Source organism: Calidris pugnax, unplaced genomic scaffold, assembly GCF_001431845.1.
Source record: "Calidris pugnax isolate Ruff unplaced genomic scaffold, ASM143184v1 scaffold25, whole genome shotgun sequence".
In the NCBI taxonomy this organism is placed as follows: Eukaryota; Metazoa; Chordata; class Aves; order Charadriiformes; family Scolopacidae; genus Calidris; species Calidris pugnax.
The window spans coordinates 3,762,161-3,775,848 of record NW_015090805.1 but is presented as its reverse complement, the minus strand read 5'-3'; the positions used below and the strand labels follow the sequence as shown (position 1 = coordinate 3,775,848).

At 41.5% G+C, this 13,688-nt stretch overlaps 1 protein-coding gene and 1 long non-coding RNA gene across 3 annotated transcripts in view; both read right to left on the bottom strand.

Annotated features, from left to right (window-relative positions):
• Nucleotides 1–315: 315 nt before the first annotated feature.
• On the bottom strand, nucleotides 316–9,297 carry LOC106885766. Of its 2 annotated transcripts, none has more exons than XR_001411496.1 (2): nucleotides 8,852–9,297; nucleotides 316–5,315 (listed from the first exon to the last, which is right to left on the bottom strand). It is a non-coding gene; the product is annotated as an uncharacterized LOC106885766 (long non-coding RNA). The 2 variants fall into 2 exon arrangements; XR_001411495.1 differs by lacking the exon at nucleotides 8,852–9,297 and adding an exon at nucleotides 8,112–8,781.
• Nucleotides 9,298–10,078: 781 nt separating this feature from the next.
• Nucleotides 10,079–13,688, bottom strand: part of C2CD2 (C2 calcium-dependent domain containing 2) — a gene marked incomplete at its 5' end in the record, with an annotated part of 59,042 nt that continues 55,432 nt past the window's right edge. Inside the window, one exon of the mRNA XM_014937994.1 lies at nucleotides 10,079–12,862. Coding sequence (XP_014793480.1) covers nucleotides 12,636–12,862 — 227 coding nt within the window. The remainder of the gene's footprint in view (nucleotides 12,863–13,688) is intronic.

Genomic DNA, 13,688 nt, shown 5'->3' with positions numbered 1-13,688 from the left:
TAACGGTTTCAGGGTAATACAACATAACTGAAAGGAAAAACAACAAAAAATATAAAAAGTTCCACAATTCCTTTTTCCATTAGATTCCCACCCAGTCCATGTTTCAGGTGATTTCTCAAGGAACAAGAAGGGGCTACCGGATATGGCCAGGGTTATCAGAGACAACCCGCTGTGTCAGCACAGTGTAGGTGGAGAACTCTGCTCCTGAATAAACAGGTAAATGAACTGTGTTAAGCAACAGGTCAAATTAGTAAAGGAGGGTAGAAAACCATCTGTTACGCTTGGCTGACAAGGTATGTAGGAAAGCACACTACACAGAGACAATTGGCTTTTATTGTATGTACAGCAGTAGTTATTTCTTTAAAAAAATCCTCAGGTTTTTTAGTGATATAATAAATCTGTACATCATAGACTTCTTAATTGCACCAACTTAATTTTGTGTACACACAGAAAAAAGAAAAAAAACAAAAACCCACCACAGAAGAAGTGACTATCACAGTTGAATGCTAGAAAAAAATGTTTTACCCCACCTGGAATATCAGCATAATACATTATTGGGAAATACAACAGAGTTACAGTATCGGAAAGACCTCAGACCCATCCTTCCCAGCTATTTTCACACCATGCCAGCACCTTGCATAGTAACAGTTTGGATATCCTGAGTGAAATTATATTATTCACCCTTAACTTAAAGTAATCACCCTTGTTATACAGTTAAGTTGTTTTGCACCAAGGCTGTGGCTTGGCAATGTACAGAAGCATATGCTGACTTTAAACGCATGAATAAATCCACTTAGGTCCTGTGGAGGTCAAAGCATGAGGTCAGCTGCTCCCACTCACAATGGGAATGTGTTAGCCCGGAGCTACAGTATACTTAATTCTGTACCAGGATAAATGCTTACTCAAGCTTCAGCTCTGCAATTCAAAAACTGCAATAAACCAAAATGAAAAAGCCACACGGCTCCCACTTCGTATAGAGCTCTCGCTCCTTGCAACACCCAGAGCTACCAGAGCTGAAAAAGATGTTAAAACAAGAGCAAGAGTCTAGTTTTGTTTCCCCATACACTTTTGGTGGCATTTCATGTCGTCGACTGCGCTTTTTCCTATGATACTTTGCATATCAAGAACACCAAAACTTTACAGGAAATACACAGCAGAAAGCTGTCACTTGAAAAAGTACCAGGAAATGCTATAAAATTTCACTGATCCTCAAAACTGGTGTCATCCCAGGCTACAGAACACTTCGGAAAAAAGCAGCGCTGTAAGATAAGTCCTCTCAAGAGCAAGACAGCGACTACAGCTCTGTATGACCTGCAGCCCCAACGTCTCTCCCAAAGAGCAGGGGAAAAAGAAAATCTAACAGAAAGCGTTAAGAATAAAGCCCAATATTTATGCCTGCACAGTTTACAACCTACCCATTAAGCTGAAGAAGGTTGCCAAAGGTACTTTCCTTTTAAAAGAATATGAACTTTTTTTTCCACTACAGTATTCCTTCTCCTTCCTGCCACCTAAGATTCACAAGTTTCATACATAGTTAGGAATGAAACAACTGTCATTTCTTCCTGGGGTGAACTGAATGTGAAATATTGGTGACCTAGGGATAAAGGACCGCCTCCTCTTTAAAGTGACTTCTAAAGTGATCTCAGTCACCTTAAGAAAGCTACTTAGCTTGCAGATATTAGGTGCTTCTATTGTTTTAAGCGACAAAAATTGAATTCTTGTACCACTTACTCGGTCAAAATCCACACTAAAGCCAAGGCAAATCTTGGTTCGGTAAGGATGCAGGTTCTCTCCATTAAGACAAATGAAAAGCTAAAATACAATAAAGCAAAATAAACCAAAAACACAGATTAAGAAGGTTCAATTATGGACAGAAAAATTCTTTAGAAAGGAAAAGCAAGCCTTCATCTTTTAGTTCTCATAAAATAAAGACCGTGCCTTCTTTGCTGTACAGAACATCCAGAAACACAAAAGTGTAAGAAAAGGGGCAAAAAGGAAGAAAAATTTCACAGGTGGTTTCCAAGCTATTTTCTAAAGTAATTAAATTGGGAGACAGAAAACAAGAAGTTTTCCATGTCATATCATGCAGAGATTTGTTCTACTCTTCCAATGTGTAGTTATTAAAATGATGAAGATTGCAAAACATGGAAGAGCAAAACGACTCCCTCCGGCGTCCTTCACCCAACTGCACAGGAAACATGTGGCACCTGATGGGATACACCACGGCAATAGCGATGCCAGTTTACAAACCCTCCCTTCCCAAACCTGTAGCATAGCTCCTGCTGGCTCTCAGGAGCCAACTCACACTGACCTAAATACTAGTACACAAAAAACGTAGGTACTCAGATCTCCCCACCTTAAATGATGACCTCATCACCTCGGAAGGTGGGAATGGGATTCAGTATTTGGGGGTCATCACGACTGAGCAACTCAATTGTCCCTTTGTGTTTAGTACTTCAGCTTGTTTTTACAGCAGGACATAAATTATTTGTAGAGAAGGAGGAAGAAGTGAGGAGCACACCAGCCAGGTATGGAGGTTGGATATCAAATCAAGCGCTGTTTATTTTCCTGAGGAGTGAAGGCAATTACAAAACAAGATTCCCTTTATACCCCCAATGCCTTGCTTTCCTCATCTTAATAATTTATTCTCTCTCAATATATGTGAGCTCAAACCTTCACACCGTTTGCAGTATAGAACGTTCTTGGTTCCCACCATCAAGACACGCATTTAGGCAATCACCAAGACGTTTAGGAATGAAACCCAGACTTCTTCAGTGTGTACCTGTTCTTTGGGGTAAGCTAGAAGCAAACCCTGCTCCTGTATTCTGCAAGTGATTCAGTGTTATTTCCACCCCATTCTACAGTACATGATGAAGTTTCTGTAAATTAAAATCCCAGTTCAGTAATTTAAATAGACTTCAAGTAGTGTCACGTGCTCTCTTTGCATTCCCAATTCCATAGCTCTTCACTTTTAATGTAAGGAGGTGCTACCCATGGAGCTCAGTCTCACCTTGATTTCTTGAACTCAGCGACCAGCTGTGGTTTTCTCCATCAGCAAACAAGACTGAGCATTTAAAATACAACAGTGATTTGACCCTCCCCAACCTGCCTCGTGATGCAAAGAGCTCCTAGTAAAGCCAAGTAGGTATGTTGAGAGAATGTAAGGTCAGGGTTTTTAATGCTCATACCATGAGCAAGTGAAGAAACCTAACTTCTGCTTTGTATCAAATTAACAAGAAAAAAACAAAGTGTTCAAGCACAAGCTGGGCAAACCTGTATTACTGAACTGGGACTTCTAAGCATGTTACAGCTCTAGAATACGCATTTGTAACCAATTTTCAAAATACAGAAGATTAAAATGCCTTCAAGTGTTTTCATAATAAGCAGCATGCTTAAACGTACAACTATTTGATAGTCTGGACTGCTGTACTACCACGCTGATTTTAGAAGGTTACACATAAACAGTATTTTTAAACAGTAGGCTCAGCTAAAAGATATTGACAGTTCATTTCTTCTAATGTTTTCTTGGTAAAAAAAGAAAACAAAACCCCTCTACTTCTATGTTCTTTGTAAAATTATTTACGTAGGAATCTACAGTCCATCAGAAGTTTTGAAATGTGTTTCTGTTCTTCAGTGACTTTCTATTTTTTGAAGGATGGTTTAAGTTGAAAGCCAAAGCGCTGGATGTCTTAAGGGGAGGACAGGGGCAGGGGGAAAAATCACTGTTGGTAAAGCAGGCACAAATCTATCATCCATTCATGTCAGTAATTTAGATGGAATGGATGTTTTTCTTGGCTAAAGAGAACAGGCTTTGTCCTTTGTCCTCGGTAGGAATGTAGATGATGGAAAAGTACAGGTATGCATAAAAGATGGTACCTGTGAAATACTGGCTGATATTTCACTCTTCTTAATAGCCAAAACAAGAACTATACTTTTACTTTAATCAGTTTTTCCTTTTAATTTAAAGGAGCCAGCTGCAATATTTAATGAGGAAAAAAAGTAAAAAACCTCACCCAACCAACCACTCACCACATGACAACACTAGTAGATCTAGAAACTGAAAGACCACCAAGGGAATTATCTTTTTAAAAGCTCTCTTCACAACTGTGTTTTCTAAGTTCTCAGTAAGCGTTTGGCCAGTAAAACAAGCTGTCTAGTGCAAAGCATTACGGGGTTAAATATGCTCTATTCACCACTTATTGCTCCTAGCTTTGCATTGGATATGATGGTTAATACACTTGTCTAACAAGTACTTGGGAGAAGGAATTAGAGCCCCTAAGACAGGTTTTTGCATTAGCAACGCAGCTCCTCACACAGGGAAGAAAAGCTACATGAGAATTTGTAAATGTGTTGTTTGCGAGTAGACTCAAGTAGACTTTAAAAAAAGAGTTCTGTTTTTTTAAGCATAACTTCTGCACAGAACATTAAACAATATGCTAGTATAAGTATTTGCATAATTTATTGATTTATGGCTAATATCAAAGGCATCTCTCCACCTACAGGGACTGAGCAGTTATTACAGCAGGCTACAGTTACTACAGTAGGCTATCTTAATCAGCATTTTAGGTCTGCTTCTGAAAACTTACCCGTTTCCAAATTACAATACAAACTGGATCTGAGTCTCTCTTTTCCCTTTCAGCCTGACTAGAAAAACAAGTTGAGACTTGTGCTGCTACTATTCCAGGCTGCAGGAAGGAAGCACAGTGGTATCTTCTCTCTGTATAATGGTTCAGTCATGCAGCAGACACGATGTTTCAGTTCTCAGCTCCCCATTAATGTAAACTAGGTCCTCCCCACCTGCACCTTTCCCCATTCTCCCTCATCTTCTACAATAAACCACACCGTCCTCCAAAAGCCGTCACGATACAATTAGTGCTGCTTGTATTTGGAGGAGCAACTTTATAATCAGAGGGAAGAAGCGTTCTGGAAAAATAAATAAAAAAAGACAAGCTTTCTGTTTATTCCTGGACCACTGTATTAGTGAACATCATCTTATGCAAGTCATCAGCTATATTTGTGTTCTCTAGTACTGCTCTGTAAACAAATGGTCAACTGACGTGCAAGTATCCCATCAGAGAGTGTTCAGTCTTATACGTATGGTTCCGCCGAAGCACCATTCAGTTTGCTCTTGCTTTTGTTTTTGGAAAGGAGTTTTCTGTTGAGAATACGTGAAAGCGTGCCTCCCTTCTTGCGCGTTTCCTCCGACAGGGGCTGCTGCAGGTAGACAAGGTCGTTGTGCGACTGACTCATTCCCGGGTCCTTCTGATGATGTCGCCGGCGGAAAAAGAGCTTCGCGCTTTTTTTCAAAATCCCACCTGCAGGAGCAAACAGCAGAGGTGCAGGACACTTTAGACAGAACAGGCTGCTTTCCTCCTGGAGCTCACCTTTAACCATAACTGCAGCATGACCGAAAAAAGCCTTGGTCTTAACACTTCCAGTCTAAGCATCACCCTGGTAACTATTCAAACATTGTTAGAAAGCTAAGAGCGTGGTGAATCTAAAGCAAGAGTATCGATGGTTTGTAACCTAGAGGCCATAACAGTACGAGCTCCACCTTGGAACAAGTGATTTCAGATGCTGGCAAAGGCGAGCAATCATCGTGCTTTCAGCCAGAGACACACACACACACACACTACATGCTACGGAATCTTCCTTGCCCAGCTGTTGATCCAGCTCTCTCCCAACTGAACACCACTGAGAAATTCAGACTCCATGGAAGTATGTATTTCTCCGCTTCTCCTCATTCCATGCAAGTGTCATGCAAACTGAATCATGACAGACTGCGGTAGTTCTAGATATATGCATATACACAGGCTTGGACAGTTAGCAGAAATGTTCAGGAGAGAAGAGCTCACATACATTGCTAGAGGAGCACTAAAGAATAAAGGAATTTTCCTTCAGTTCTTTCAGAAATGTTGCTGTTGAAAAGGAAGGAAAGCTACTTTGAAAGACGCCTGTGAGCAATCAAATATTAATTCTCTGATTTCAGCTTCTAAAGTCAATCCACACATCTAGTGGAAGCCTCCTTCCTTACGCTTTGTTTCAAACGCTCTTCTGAAAGCTATGTTAGTGGTCAAACATACACATGCACAGCGTTTGGTGTGGGTTGTACACTGGGTTCTCACATGTCAAACAGGCATATCCCATCTTTTCAATATAATAAGAGTACAGCAAAAAGAATGAAATAGAGGAAGTGATGTTACTCTTTGTTGTTTCAGAGATCAAAGGAGCTGAAATTAAAAGATTAGCCCGTGATGCACAACATGAAGGTGGCAATTTAATTTGAGGTGAAGGACACTGTTGGTGCCAGAGAACAGTACCTGGCAGTCAACCTGCATGCAGCAGGCCCGTAAAAGCCAGGCAGCATGTATTCTATACGAATTTGGTAGCATCACCCAGAGTAACAACCACAAAGCATTTGCTATTGTAAAATCCCGTTAGGAATAGCAATTCACTTCAAGCAGATTAAAAACAGTATTACATCTGCTTCCAACAGGTTTGGAAAATTGTTCAAATCCCTTCTGTGGTAAATTAAGTTTCTTTATTTTGTTGTATTTCTTCCCTTGATCCCACGTCAAACCTGTTACGCAGCCAAGGCATTTGCAGCTGTCATCTCACCAGGGACTTGGGACTCGGTGTTGCCAACACCAGCCCCCTTCCCTCTTTGCAAACTCGAGTTGTTTTTGCAGCCACCGTTCTGCCAAATTCCACCTTCCCTTTCCGTGTGCACACGTGTGCCTGGTGTGTAAAGCAGCCCGGTGGCAGCTGGCAGGGACACTCCTCCGAGCTACCAGCAACACTCAGCCTGGCGTCGGGACATCAGCCCAACGTGAAAATAGCAATAGTTTTGTGCTATTTGTGCTAGAATTGGGTAATGCTGCTGTCCAAGCGGCACGAGCCAATTTGAATGAAGGAGGACCCAGGTAGCAAGCCAACACAGGAGCCTTCTGGCAGTCAGACTAGTATGTGGGGACAGTCATCTCCCTGGCAAAGCTTCCACACCTCGTTCCTGCATCACTATCAGGTCTCCTGACTCTTTCTCAGTTCAGCGACTCAGTCCCTTCACTCTTCATTCTGCTTTTCCTCCCATTGCAAGTGGATACCAAAAAGCAACACACAGACCCATTCTTCCATGCGCTACTGTGCAGTAGCTGGAATTACACACTTGTCCCCCAAGGACCTGACCCAGGCTGCGTGTCGTTTTGCACAGCGACAGCTGCAGAATAGGTATTTCACGGCAGCTCTGTTGCACGCAGCCAGATGCCTCTTTGTTCAGGACAGAGCAGTTACAAACACGTGCTTGGGATTACTACTCTGTACTTTAAGGACTAAGCACTCAGCACCTGGGAGGATATTCTAGCACGTTTTGTCTTGCTGCTGCCAAGACTTTTCTCACAGGGCACGATGGGATGGCAGCAAAAGTCAGCTGAAAGCAACTGGAACTCACGGATTTGAATCTTGACTGCTCTCCCATCGCCCTCTGATTGATCTTTTTGGCAAGGCAGTACCACTTCAAGCTGCTGTCAACAGCATAAAAGAAACAGAGTTCAACCCCATGATACTGACAGTTGTTAATATGCAAAGGCCGGGGGGGATTGATGAGGCCTTGCTGCTGTGTGGCTTTTGTTTTAGCAGTCAGCTGTTCTGCTCAGCGGTCTTGGCAGCTGCTGCTGAAGCTGTGCCAACAGAAGGAGCAGGACAGAAGGGTTTATCCATTAGCAGCTATTTAGTCCTATCCATTCGGATTGATTTCCCATACTAGGAAACAGAACCAAACCAAGAACCCTGCAAAAAATTGTGCTGGTGGCCTGGGACAACTCGCTGCAGCTGCAGAACTGCAGGCAGGGCTTCCCTGAGAGCACCACAAGCTCAGCAGAAGCAGCAGCAGCCCCCGTGTCCCGACATGAAAGCTCTCTGTGTTTTCAGAGGTACCGAGGTCACTGCTACCTGGAAGCTTGCCACATCCCCGCTGCCACCCATCAGTCTGTAGCCAGTTGGGTACGTGCTGCCTGACAGTGGCTCCGGCTGTTGTGGAGGCATGCAGCCCTGCTGAAAAGGCAGGGTAGGGCAAACCACAAGCTTGGCGATGCTGGTGCTATTTGCATGCTTACTTCTGGAGTTCAACAGGATCCATATGCCAACTCTGCCCCTAACACCAGGAGATAAGCAGAGAGCATGTCAAGAGCGCTGTACAGACTGACTAGCTTTCACAGCCTCTGTGCACCAGTCTAGGGTTTTCTGAAAGTACTTGTGGGGCTAGGATCACTTCTGAATCTCCTTGCTGTTAATGAAGGAAGATCTCCTTCCACATCTACAGGGATACAAACAGAGATGGCTTTTTCCATTCCTTCCCAACTTCCAAAACAGTTTTTATTCAGGTGGTTTTGTAAATACCTTCTAAGGTCCTCGTAGCTCTATGAGTTTGTCTAGAAAAGAGATCTAGAAAACTGTAAGCAGCAGTTTTTGAAATAAGCATTCTGCATATGCATATACAGTTATGGGGATCACACACGGATTGCATGAGCAGATGTTTGATTGATAACCAGATACTACAGAAATGGGCATGATGGAGAGAGATCAGGAACATAGAGCACCCCTCCAAGCCTTCCTTGCTGTCCATATTGCATGACCCACCTGGACAGCACGACCACCAGAAGAATGATCTGTTACAGCAGAATTGTCTGCTAAGATACCTGAGCACAGGAAGGTAATTTTGGAGGGAGGAAAGAAATGGAGCGGGGACTAAGAAAACGGGAGCCAAACTATGTTTTGCTTCAGTTTTTACAATGAGTGTACCATTGTAAAGCTACATTTTCTCAAAAAAAAAAAAAAGAAGACAGAAATAACTTACTGTGTAGGCAATTAATTCTGGTTGGCATAGTAGTCCTCTTAAGTTTATTAAAGGGAATGGATAAGAAAGTGGAAGTCAGAAAGGTAAAACCCATAAACATGCAAGAGTAGGAAAAAAAAGCAAGACAGTGCTAACTTTAAGACACTAATACCATATACAAGGCTTTTTCAAGCAGAGGGGGTTTGGTGTTGTTTTGCTTGGGGTTTTTGGAGTTTCTTTGTTGTTATGTTTTGTTTTTTTTTTTAAGGAGAAAGTGTTTGACAGAACATAAACCTTGAACTATTCAAAGTCACCTGAAGGCAGGGGGATGGAAATGCAGAAATGTTTTCCTATCTCACTCCATAAAATGGTACTCAGTTTTGATGAAGCAGAGATACAAGACTTCCACAAAGAGATCTGTTTATCAAGAAGGGGATTTGAGAGTGTTTTTTCAAATATTTTTTCAAGATGAGACAACTCTCAAATATAAGAGGTTGTTGTGTGTTTAGGTGGTGGGAGCTGGTGTTGTTTGTTTGGTGGTGGTTTTTTTTTTTTTTTTTTTTTGTTTTTTTTGTTTTTTTTGTTTTTTTTTTTTTTTTTTTTTTTTTTTTTTTTGGTTGGTATTCCTACGTTTCTGCAGAGTTAACATTAGTCAGTGAACTTACATCTTACACCAAGCTCGCTGGGGTAGAGAGATGAACAAAAATGCCCATCCCTTCTATTTGTTGTTTAAGAATGATGAACTAGAGGAAAGAGTAGGGTGCCAGACTTGGTGCTACATCCATTCCTGCTTCTGCTCTGACAGGTCTTGTGACTTTGCTAGTGTACACTAATGGCATCACACAAGTTAAAAAAAACTCACCCAAGATTAGAGCAGAAAGGAGAAGAAATTTGTTGGGAAACTATTAGGAGATTTCATCTAAGCACTTCGAGAGTATGAAATAAACTGGCATAGAAACGTGGGCAGTAACTCCTAGTGAGGTAACACACAATTTCCTTGCAAAAAGAGGTACCACACTCACTTTGGGAAGGGAAATAATGGGTATTTTGATGTTAATGTCTACTTTTGGTGGGTTTTGATTATTTTCTTTTTCCTCAGTCTGGTAGGGCTTAGTGGCAGCATTCATTTAGAACATAACTTTTTCAGTAAAATGATTGCAACATTCCCAGGCTGTGCTCAGTTTAGTTCCAGTGTCTTCTATATAGGATCTAGAAGGAGGAAGAAGTGAGGAGCACACCAGCCAGGTATGGAGGTTGGATATCAAATCAAGCGCTGTTTATTTTCCTGAGGAGTGAAGGCAATTACAAAACAAGATTCCCTTTATACCCCCAATGCCTTGCTTTCCTCATCTTAATAATTTATTCTCTCTCAATATATGTGAGCTCAAACCTTCACACCGTTTGCAGTATAGAACGTTCTTGGTTCCCACCATCAAGACACGCATTTAGGCAATCACCAAGACGTTTAGGAATGAAACCCAGACTTCTTCAGTGTGTACCTGTTCTTTGGGGTAAGCTAGAAGCAAACCCTGCTCCTGTATTCTGCAAGTGATTCAGTGTTATTTCCACCCCATTCTACAGTACATGATGAAGTTTCTGTAAATTAAAATCCCAGTTCAGTAATTTAAATAGACTTCAAGTAGTGTCACGTGCTCTCTTTGCATTCCCAATTCCATAGCTCTTCACTTTTAATGTAAGGAGGTGCTACCCATGGAGCTCAGTCTCACCTTGATTTCTTGAACTCAGCGACCAGCTGTGGTTTTCTCCATCAGCAAACAAGACTGAGCATTTAAAATACAACAGTGATTTGACCCTCCCCAACCTGCCTCGTGATGCAAAGAGCTCCTAGTAAAGCCAAGTAGGTATGTTGAGAGAATGTAAGGTCAGGGTTTTTAATGCTCATACCATGAGCAAGTGAAGAAACCTAACTTCTGCTTTGTATCAAATTAACAAGAAAAAAACAAAGTGTTCAAGCACAAGCTGGGCAAACCTGTATTACTGAACTGGGACTTCTAAGCATGTTACAGCTCTAGAATACGCATTTGTAACCAATTTTCAAAATACAGAAGATTAAAATGCCTTCAAGTGTTTTCATAATAAGCAGCATGCTTAAACGTACAACTATTTGATAGTCTGGACTGCTGTACTACCACGCTGATTTTAGAAGGTTACACATAAACAGTATTTTTAAACAGTAGGCTCAGCTAAAAGATATTGACAGTTCATTTCTTCTAATGTTTTCTTGGTAAAAAAAGAAAACAAAACCCCTCTACTTCTATGTTCTTTGTAAAATTATTTACGTAGGAATCTACAGTCCATCAGAAGTTTTGAAATGTGTTTCTGTTCTTCAGTGACTTTCTATTTTTTGAAGGATGGTTTAAGTTGAAAGCCAAAGCGCTGGATGTCTTAAGGGGAGGACAGGGGCAGGGGGAAAAATCACTGTTGGTAAAGCAGGCACAAATCTATCATCCATTCATGTCAGTAATTTAGATGGAATGGATGTTTTTCTTGGCTAAAGAGAACAGGCTTTGTCCTTTGTCCTCGGTAGGAATGTAGATGATGGAAAAGTACAGGTATGCATAAAAGATGGTACCTGTGAAATACTGGCTGATATTTCACTCTTCTTAATAGCCAAAACAAGAACTATACTTTTACTTTAATCAGTTTTTCCTTTTAATTTAAAGGAGCCAGCTGCAATATTTAATGAGGAAAAAAAGTAAAAAACCTCACCCAACCAACCACTCACCACATGACAACACTAGTAGATCTAGAAACTGAAAGACCACCAAGGGAATTATCTTTTTAAAAGCTCTCTTCACAACTGTGTTTTCTAAGTTCTCAGTAAGCGTTTGGCCAGTAAAACAAGCTGTCTAGTGCAAAGCATTACGGGGTTAAATATGCTCTATTCACCACTTATTGCTCCTAGCTTTGCATTGGATATGATGGTTAATACACTTGTCTAACAAGTACTTGGGAGAAGGAATTAGAGCCCCTAAGACAGGTTTTTGCATTAGCAACGCAGCTCCTCACACAGGGAAGAAAAGCTACATGAGAATTTGTAAATGTGTTGTTTGCGAGTAGACTCAAGTAGACTTTAAAAAAAGAGTTCTGTTTTTTTAAGCATAACTTCTGCACAGAACATTAAACAATATGCTAGTATAAGTATTTGCATAATTTATTGATTTATGGCTAATATCAAAGGCATCTCTCCACCTACAGGGACTGAGCAGTTATTACAGCAGGCTACAGTTACTACAGTAGGCTATCTTAATCAGCATTTTAGGTCTGCTTCTGAAAACTTACCCGTTTCCAAATTACAATACAAACTGGATCTGAGTCTCTCTTTTCCCTTTCAGCCTGACTAGAAAAACAAGTTGAGACTTGTGCTGCTACTATTCCAGGCTGCAGGAAGGAAGCACAGTGGTATCTTCTCTCTGTATAATGGTTCAGTCATGCAGCAGACACGATGTTTCAGTTCTCAGCTCCCCATTAATGTAAACTAGGTCCTCCCCACCTGCACCTTTCCCCATTCTCCCTCATCTTCTACAATAAACCACACCGTCCTCCAAAAGCCGTCACGATACAATTAGTGCTGCTTGTATTTGGAGGAGCAACTTTATAATCAGAGGGAAGAAGCGTTCTGGAAAAATAAATAAAAAAAGACAAGCTTTCTGTTTATTCCTGGACTACTGTATTAGTGAACATCATCTTATGCAAGTCATCAGCTATATTTGTGTTCTCTAGTACTGCTCTGTAAACAAATGGTCAACTGACGTGCAAGTATCCCATCAGAGAGTGTTCAGTCTTATACGTATGGTTCCGCCGAAGCACCATTCAGTTTGCTCTTGCTTTTGTTTTTGGAAAGGAGTTTTCTGTTGAGAATACGTGAAAGCGTGCCTCCCTTCTTGCGCGTTTCCTCCGACAGGGGCTGCTGCAGGTAGACAAGGTCGTTGTGCGACTGACTCATTCCCGGGTCCTTCTGATGATGTCGCCGGCGGAAAAAGAGCTTCGCGCTTTTTTTCAAAATCCCACCTGCAGGAGCAAACAGCAGAGGTGCAGGACACTTTAGACAGAACAGGCTGCTTTCCTCCTGGAGCTCACCTTTAACCATAACTGCAGCATGACCGAAAAAAGCCTTGGTCTTAACACTTCCAGTCTAAGCATCACCCTGGTAACTATTCAAACATTGTTAGAAAGCTAAGAGCGTGGTGAATCTAAAGCAAGAGTATCGATGGTTTGTAACCTAGAGGCCATAACAGTACGAGCTCCACCTTGGAACAAGTGATTTCAGATGCTGGCAAAGGCGAGCAATCATCGTGCTTTCAGCCAGAGACACACACACACACACACTACATGCTACGGAATCTTCCTTGCCCAGCTGTTGATCCAGCTCTCTCCCAACTGAACACCACTGAGAAATTCAGACTCCATGGAAGTATGTATTTCTCCGCTTCTCCTCATTCCATGCAAGTGTCATGCAAACTGAATCATGACAGACTGCGGTAGTTCTAGATATATGCATATACACAGGCTTGGACAGTTAGCAGAAATGTTCAGGAGAGAAGAGCTCACATACATTGCTAGAGGAGCACTAAAGAATAAAGGAATTTTCCTTCAGTTCTTTCAGAAATGTTGCTGTTGAAAAGGAAGGAAAGCTACTTTGAAAGACGCCTGTGAGCAATCAAATATTAATTCTCTGATTTCAGCTTCTAAAGTCAATCCACACATCTAGTGGAAGCCTCCTTCCTTACGCTTTGTTTCAAACGCTCTTCTGAAAGCTATGTTAGTGGTCAAACATACACATGCACAGCGTTTGGTGTGGGTTGTACACTGGGTTCTCACATGTCAAACAGGCATA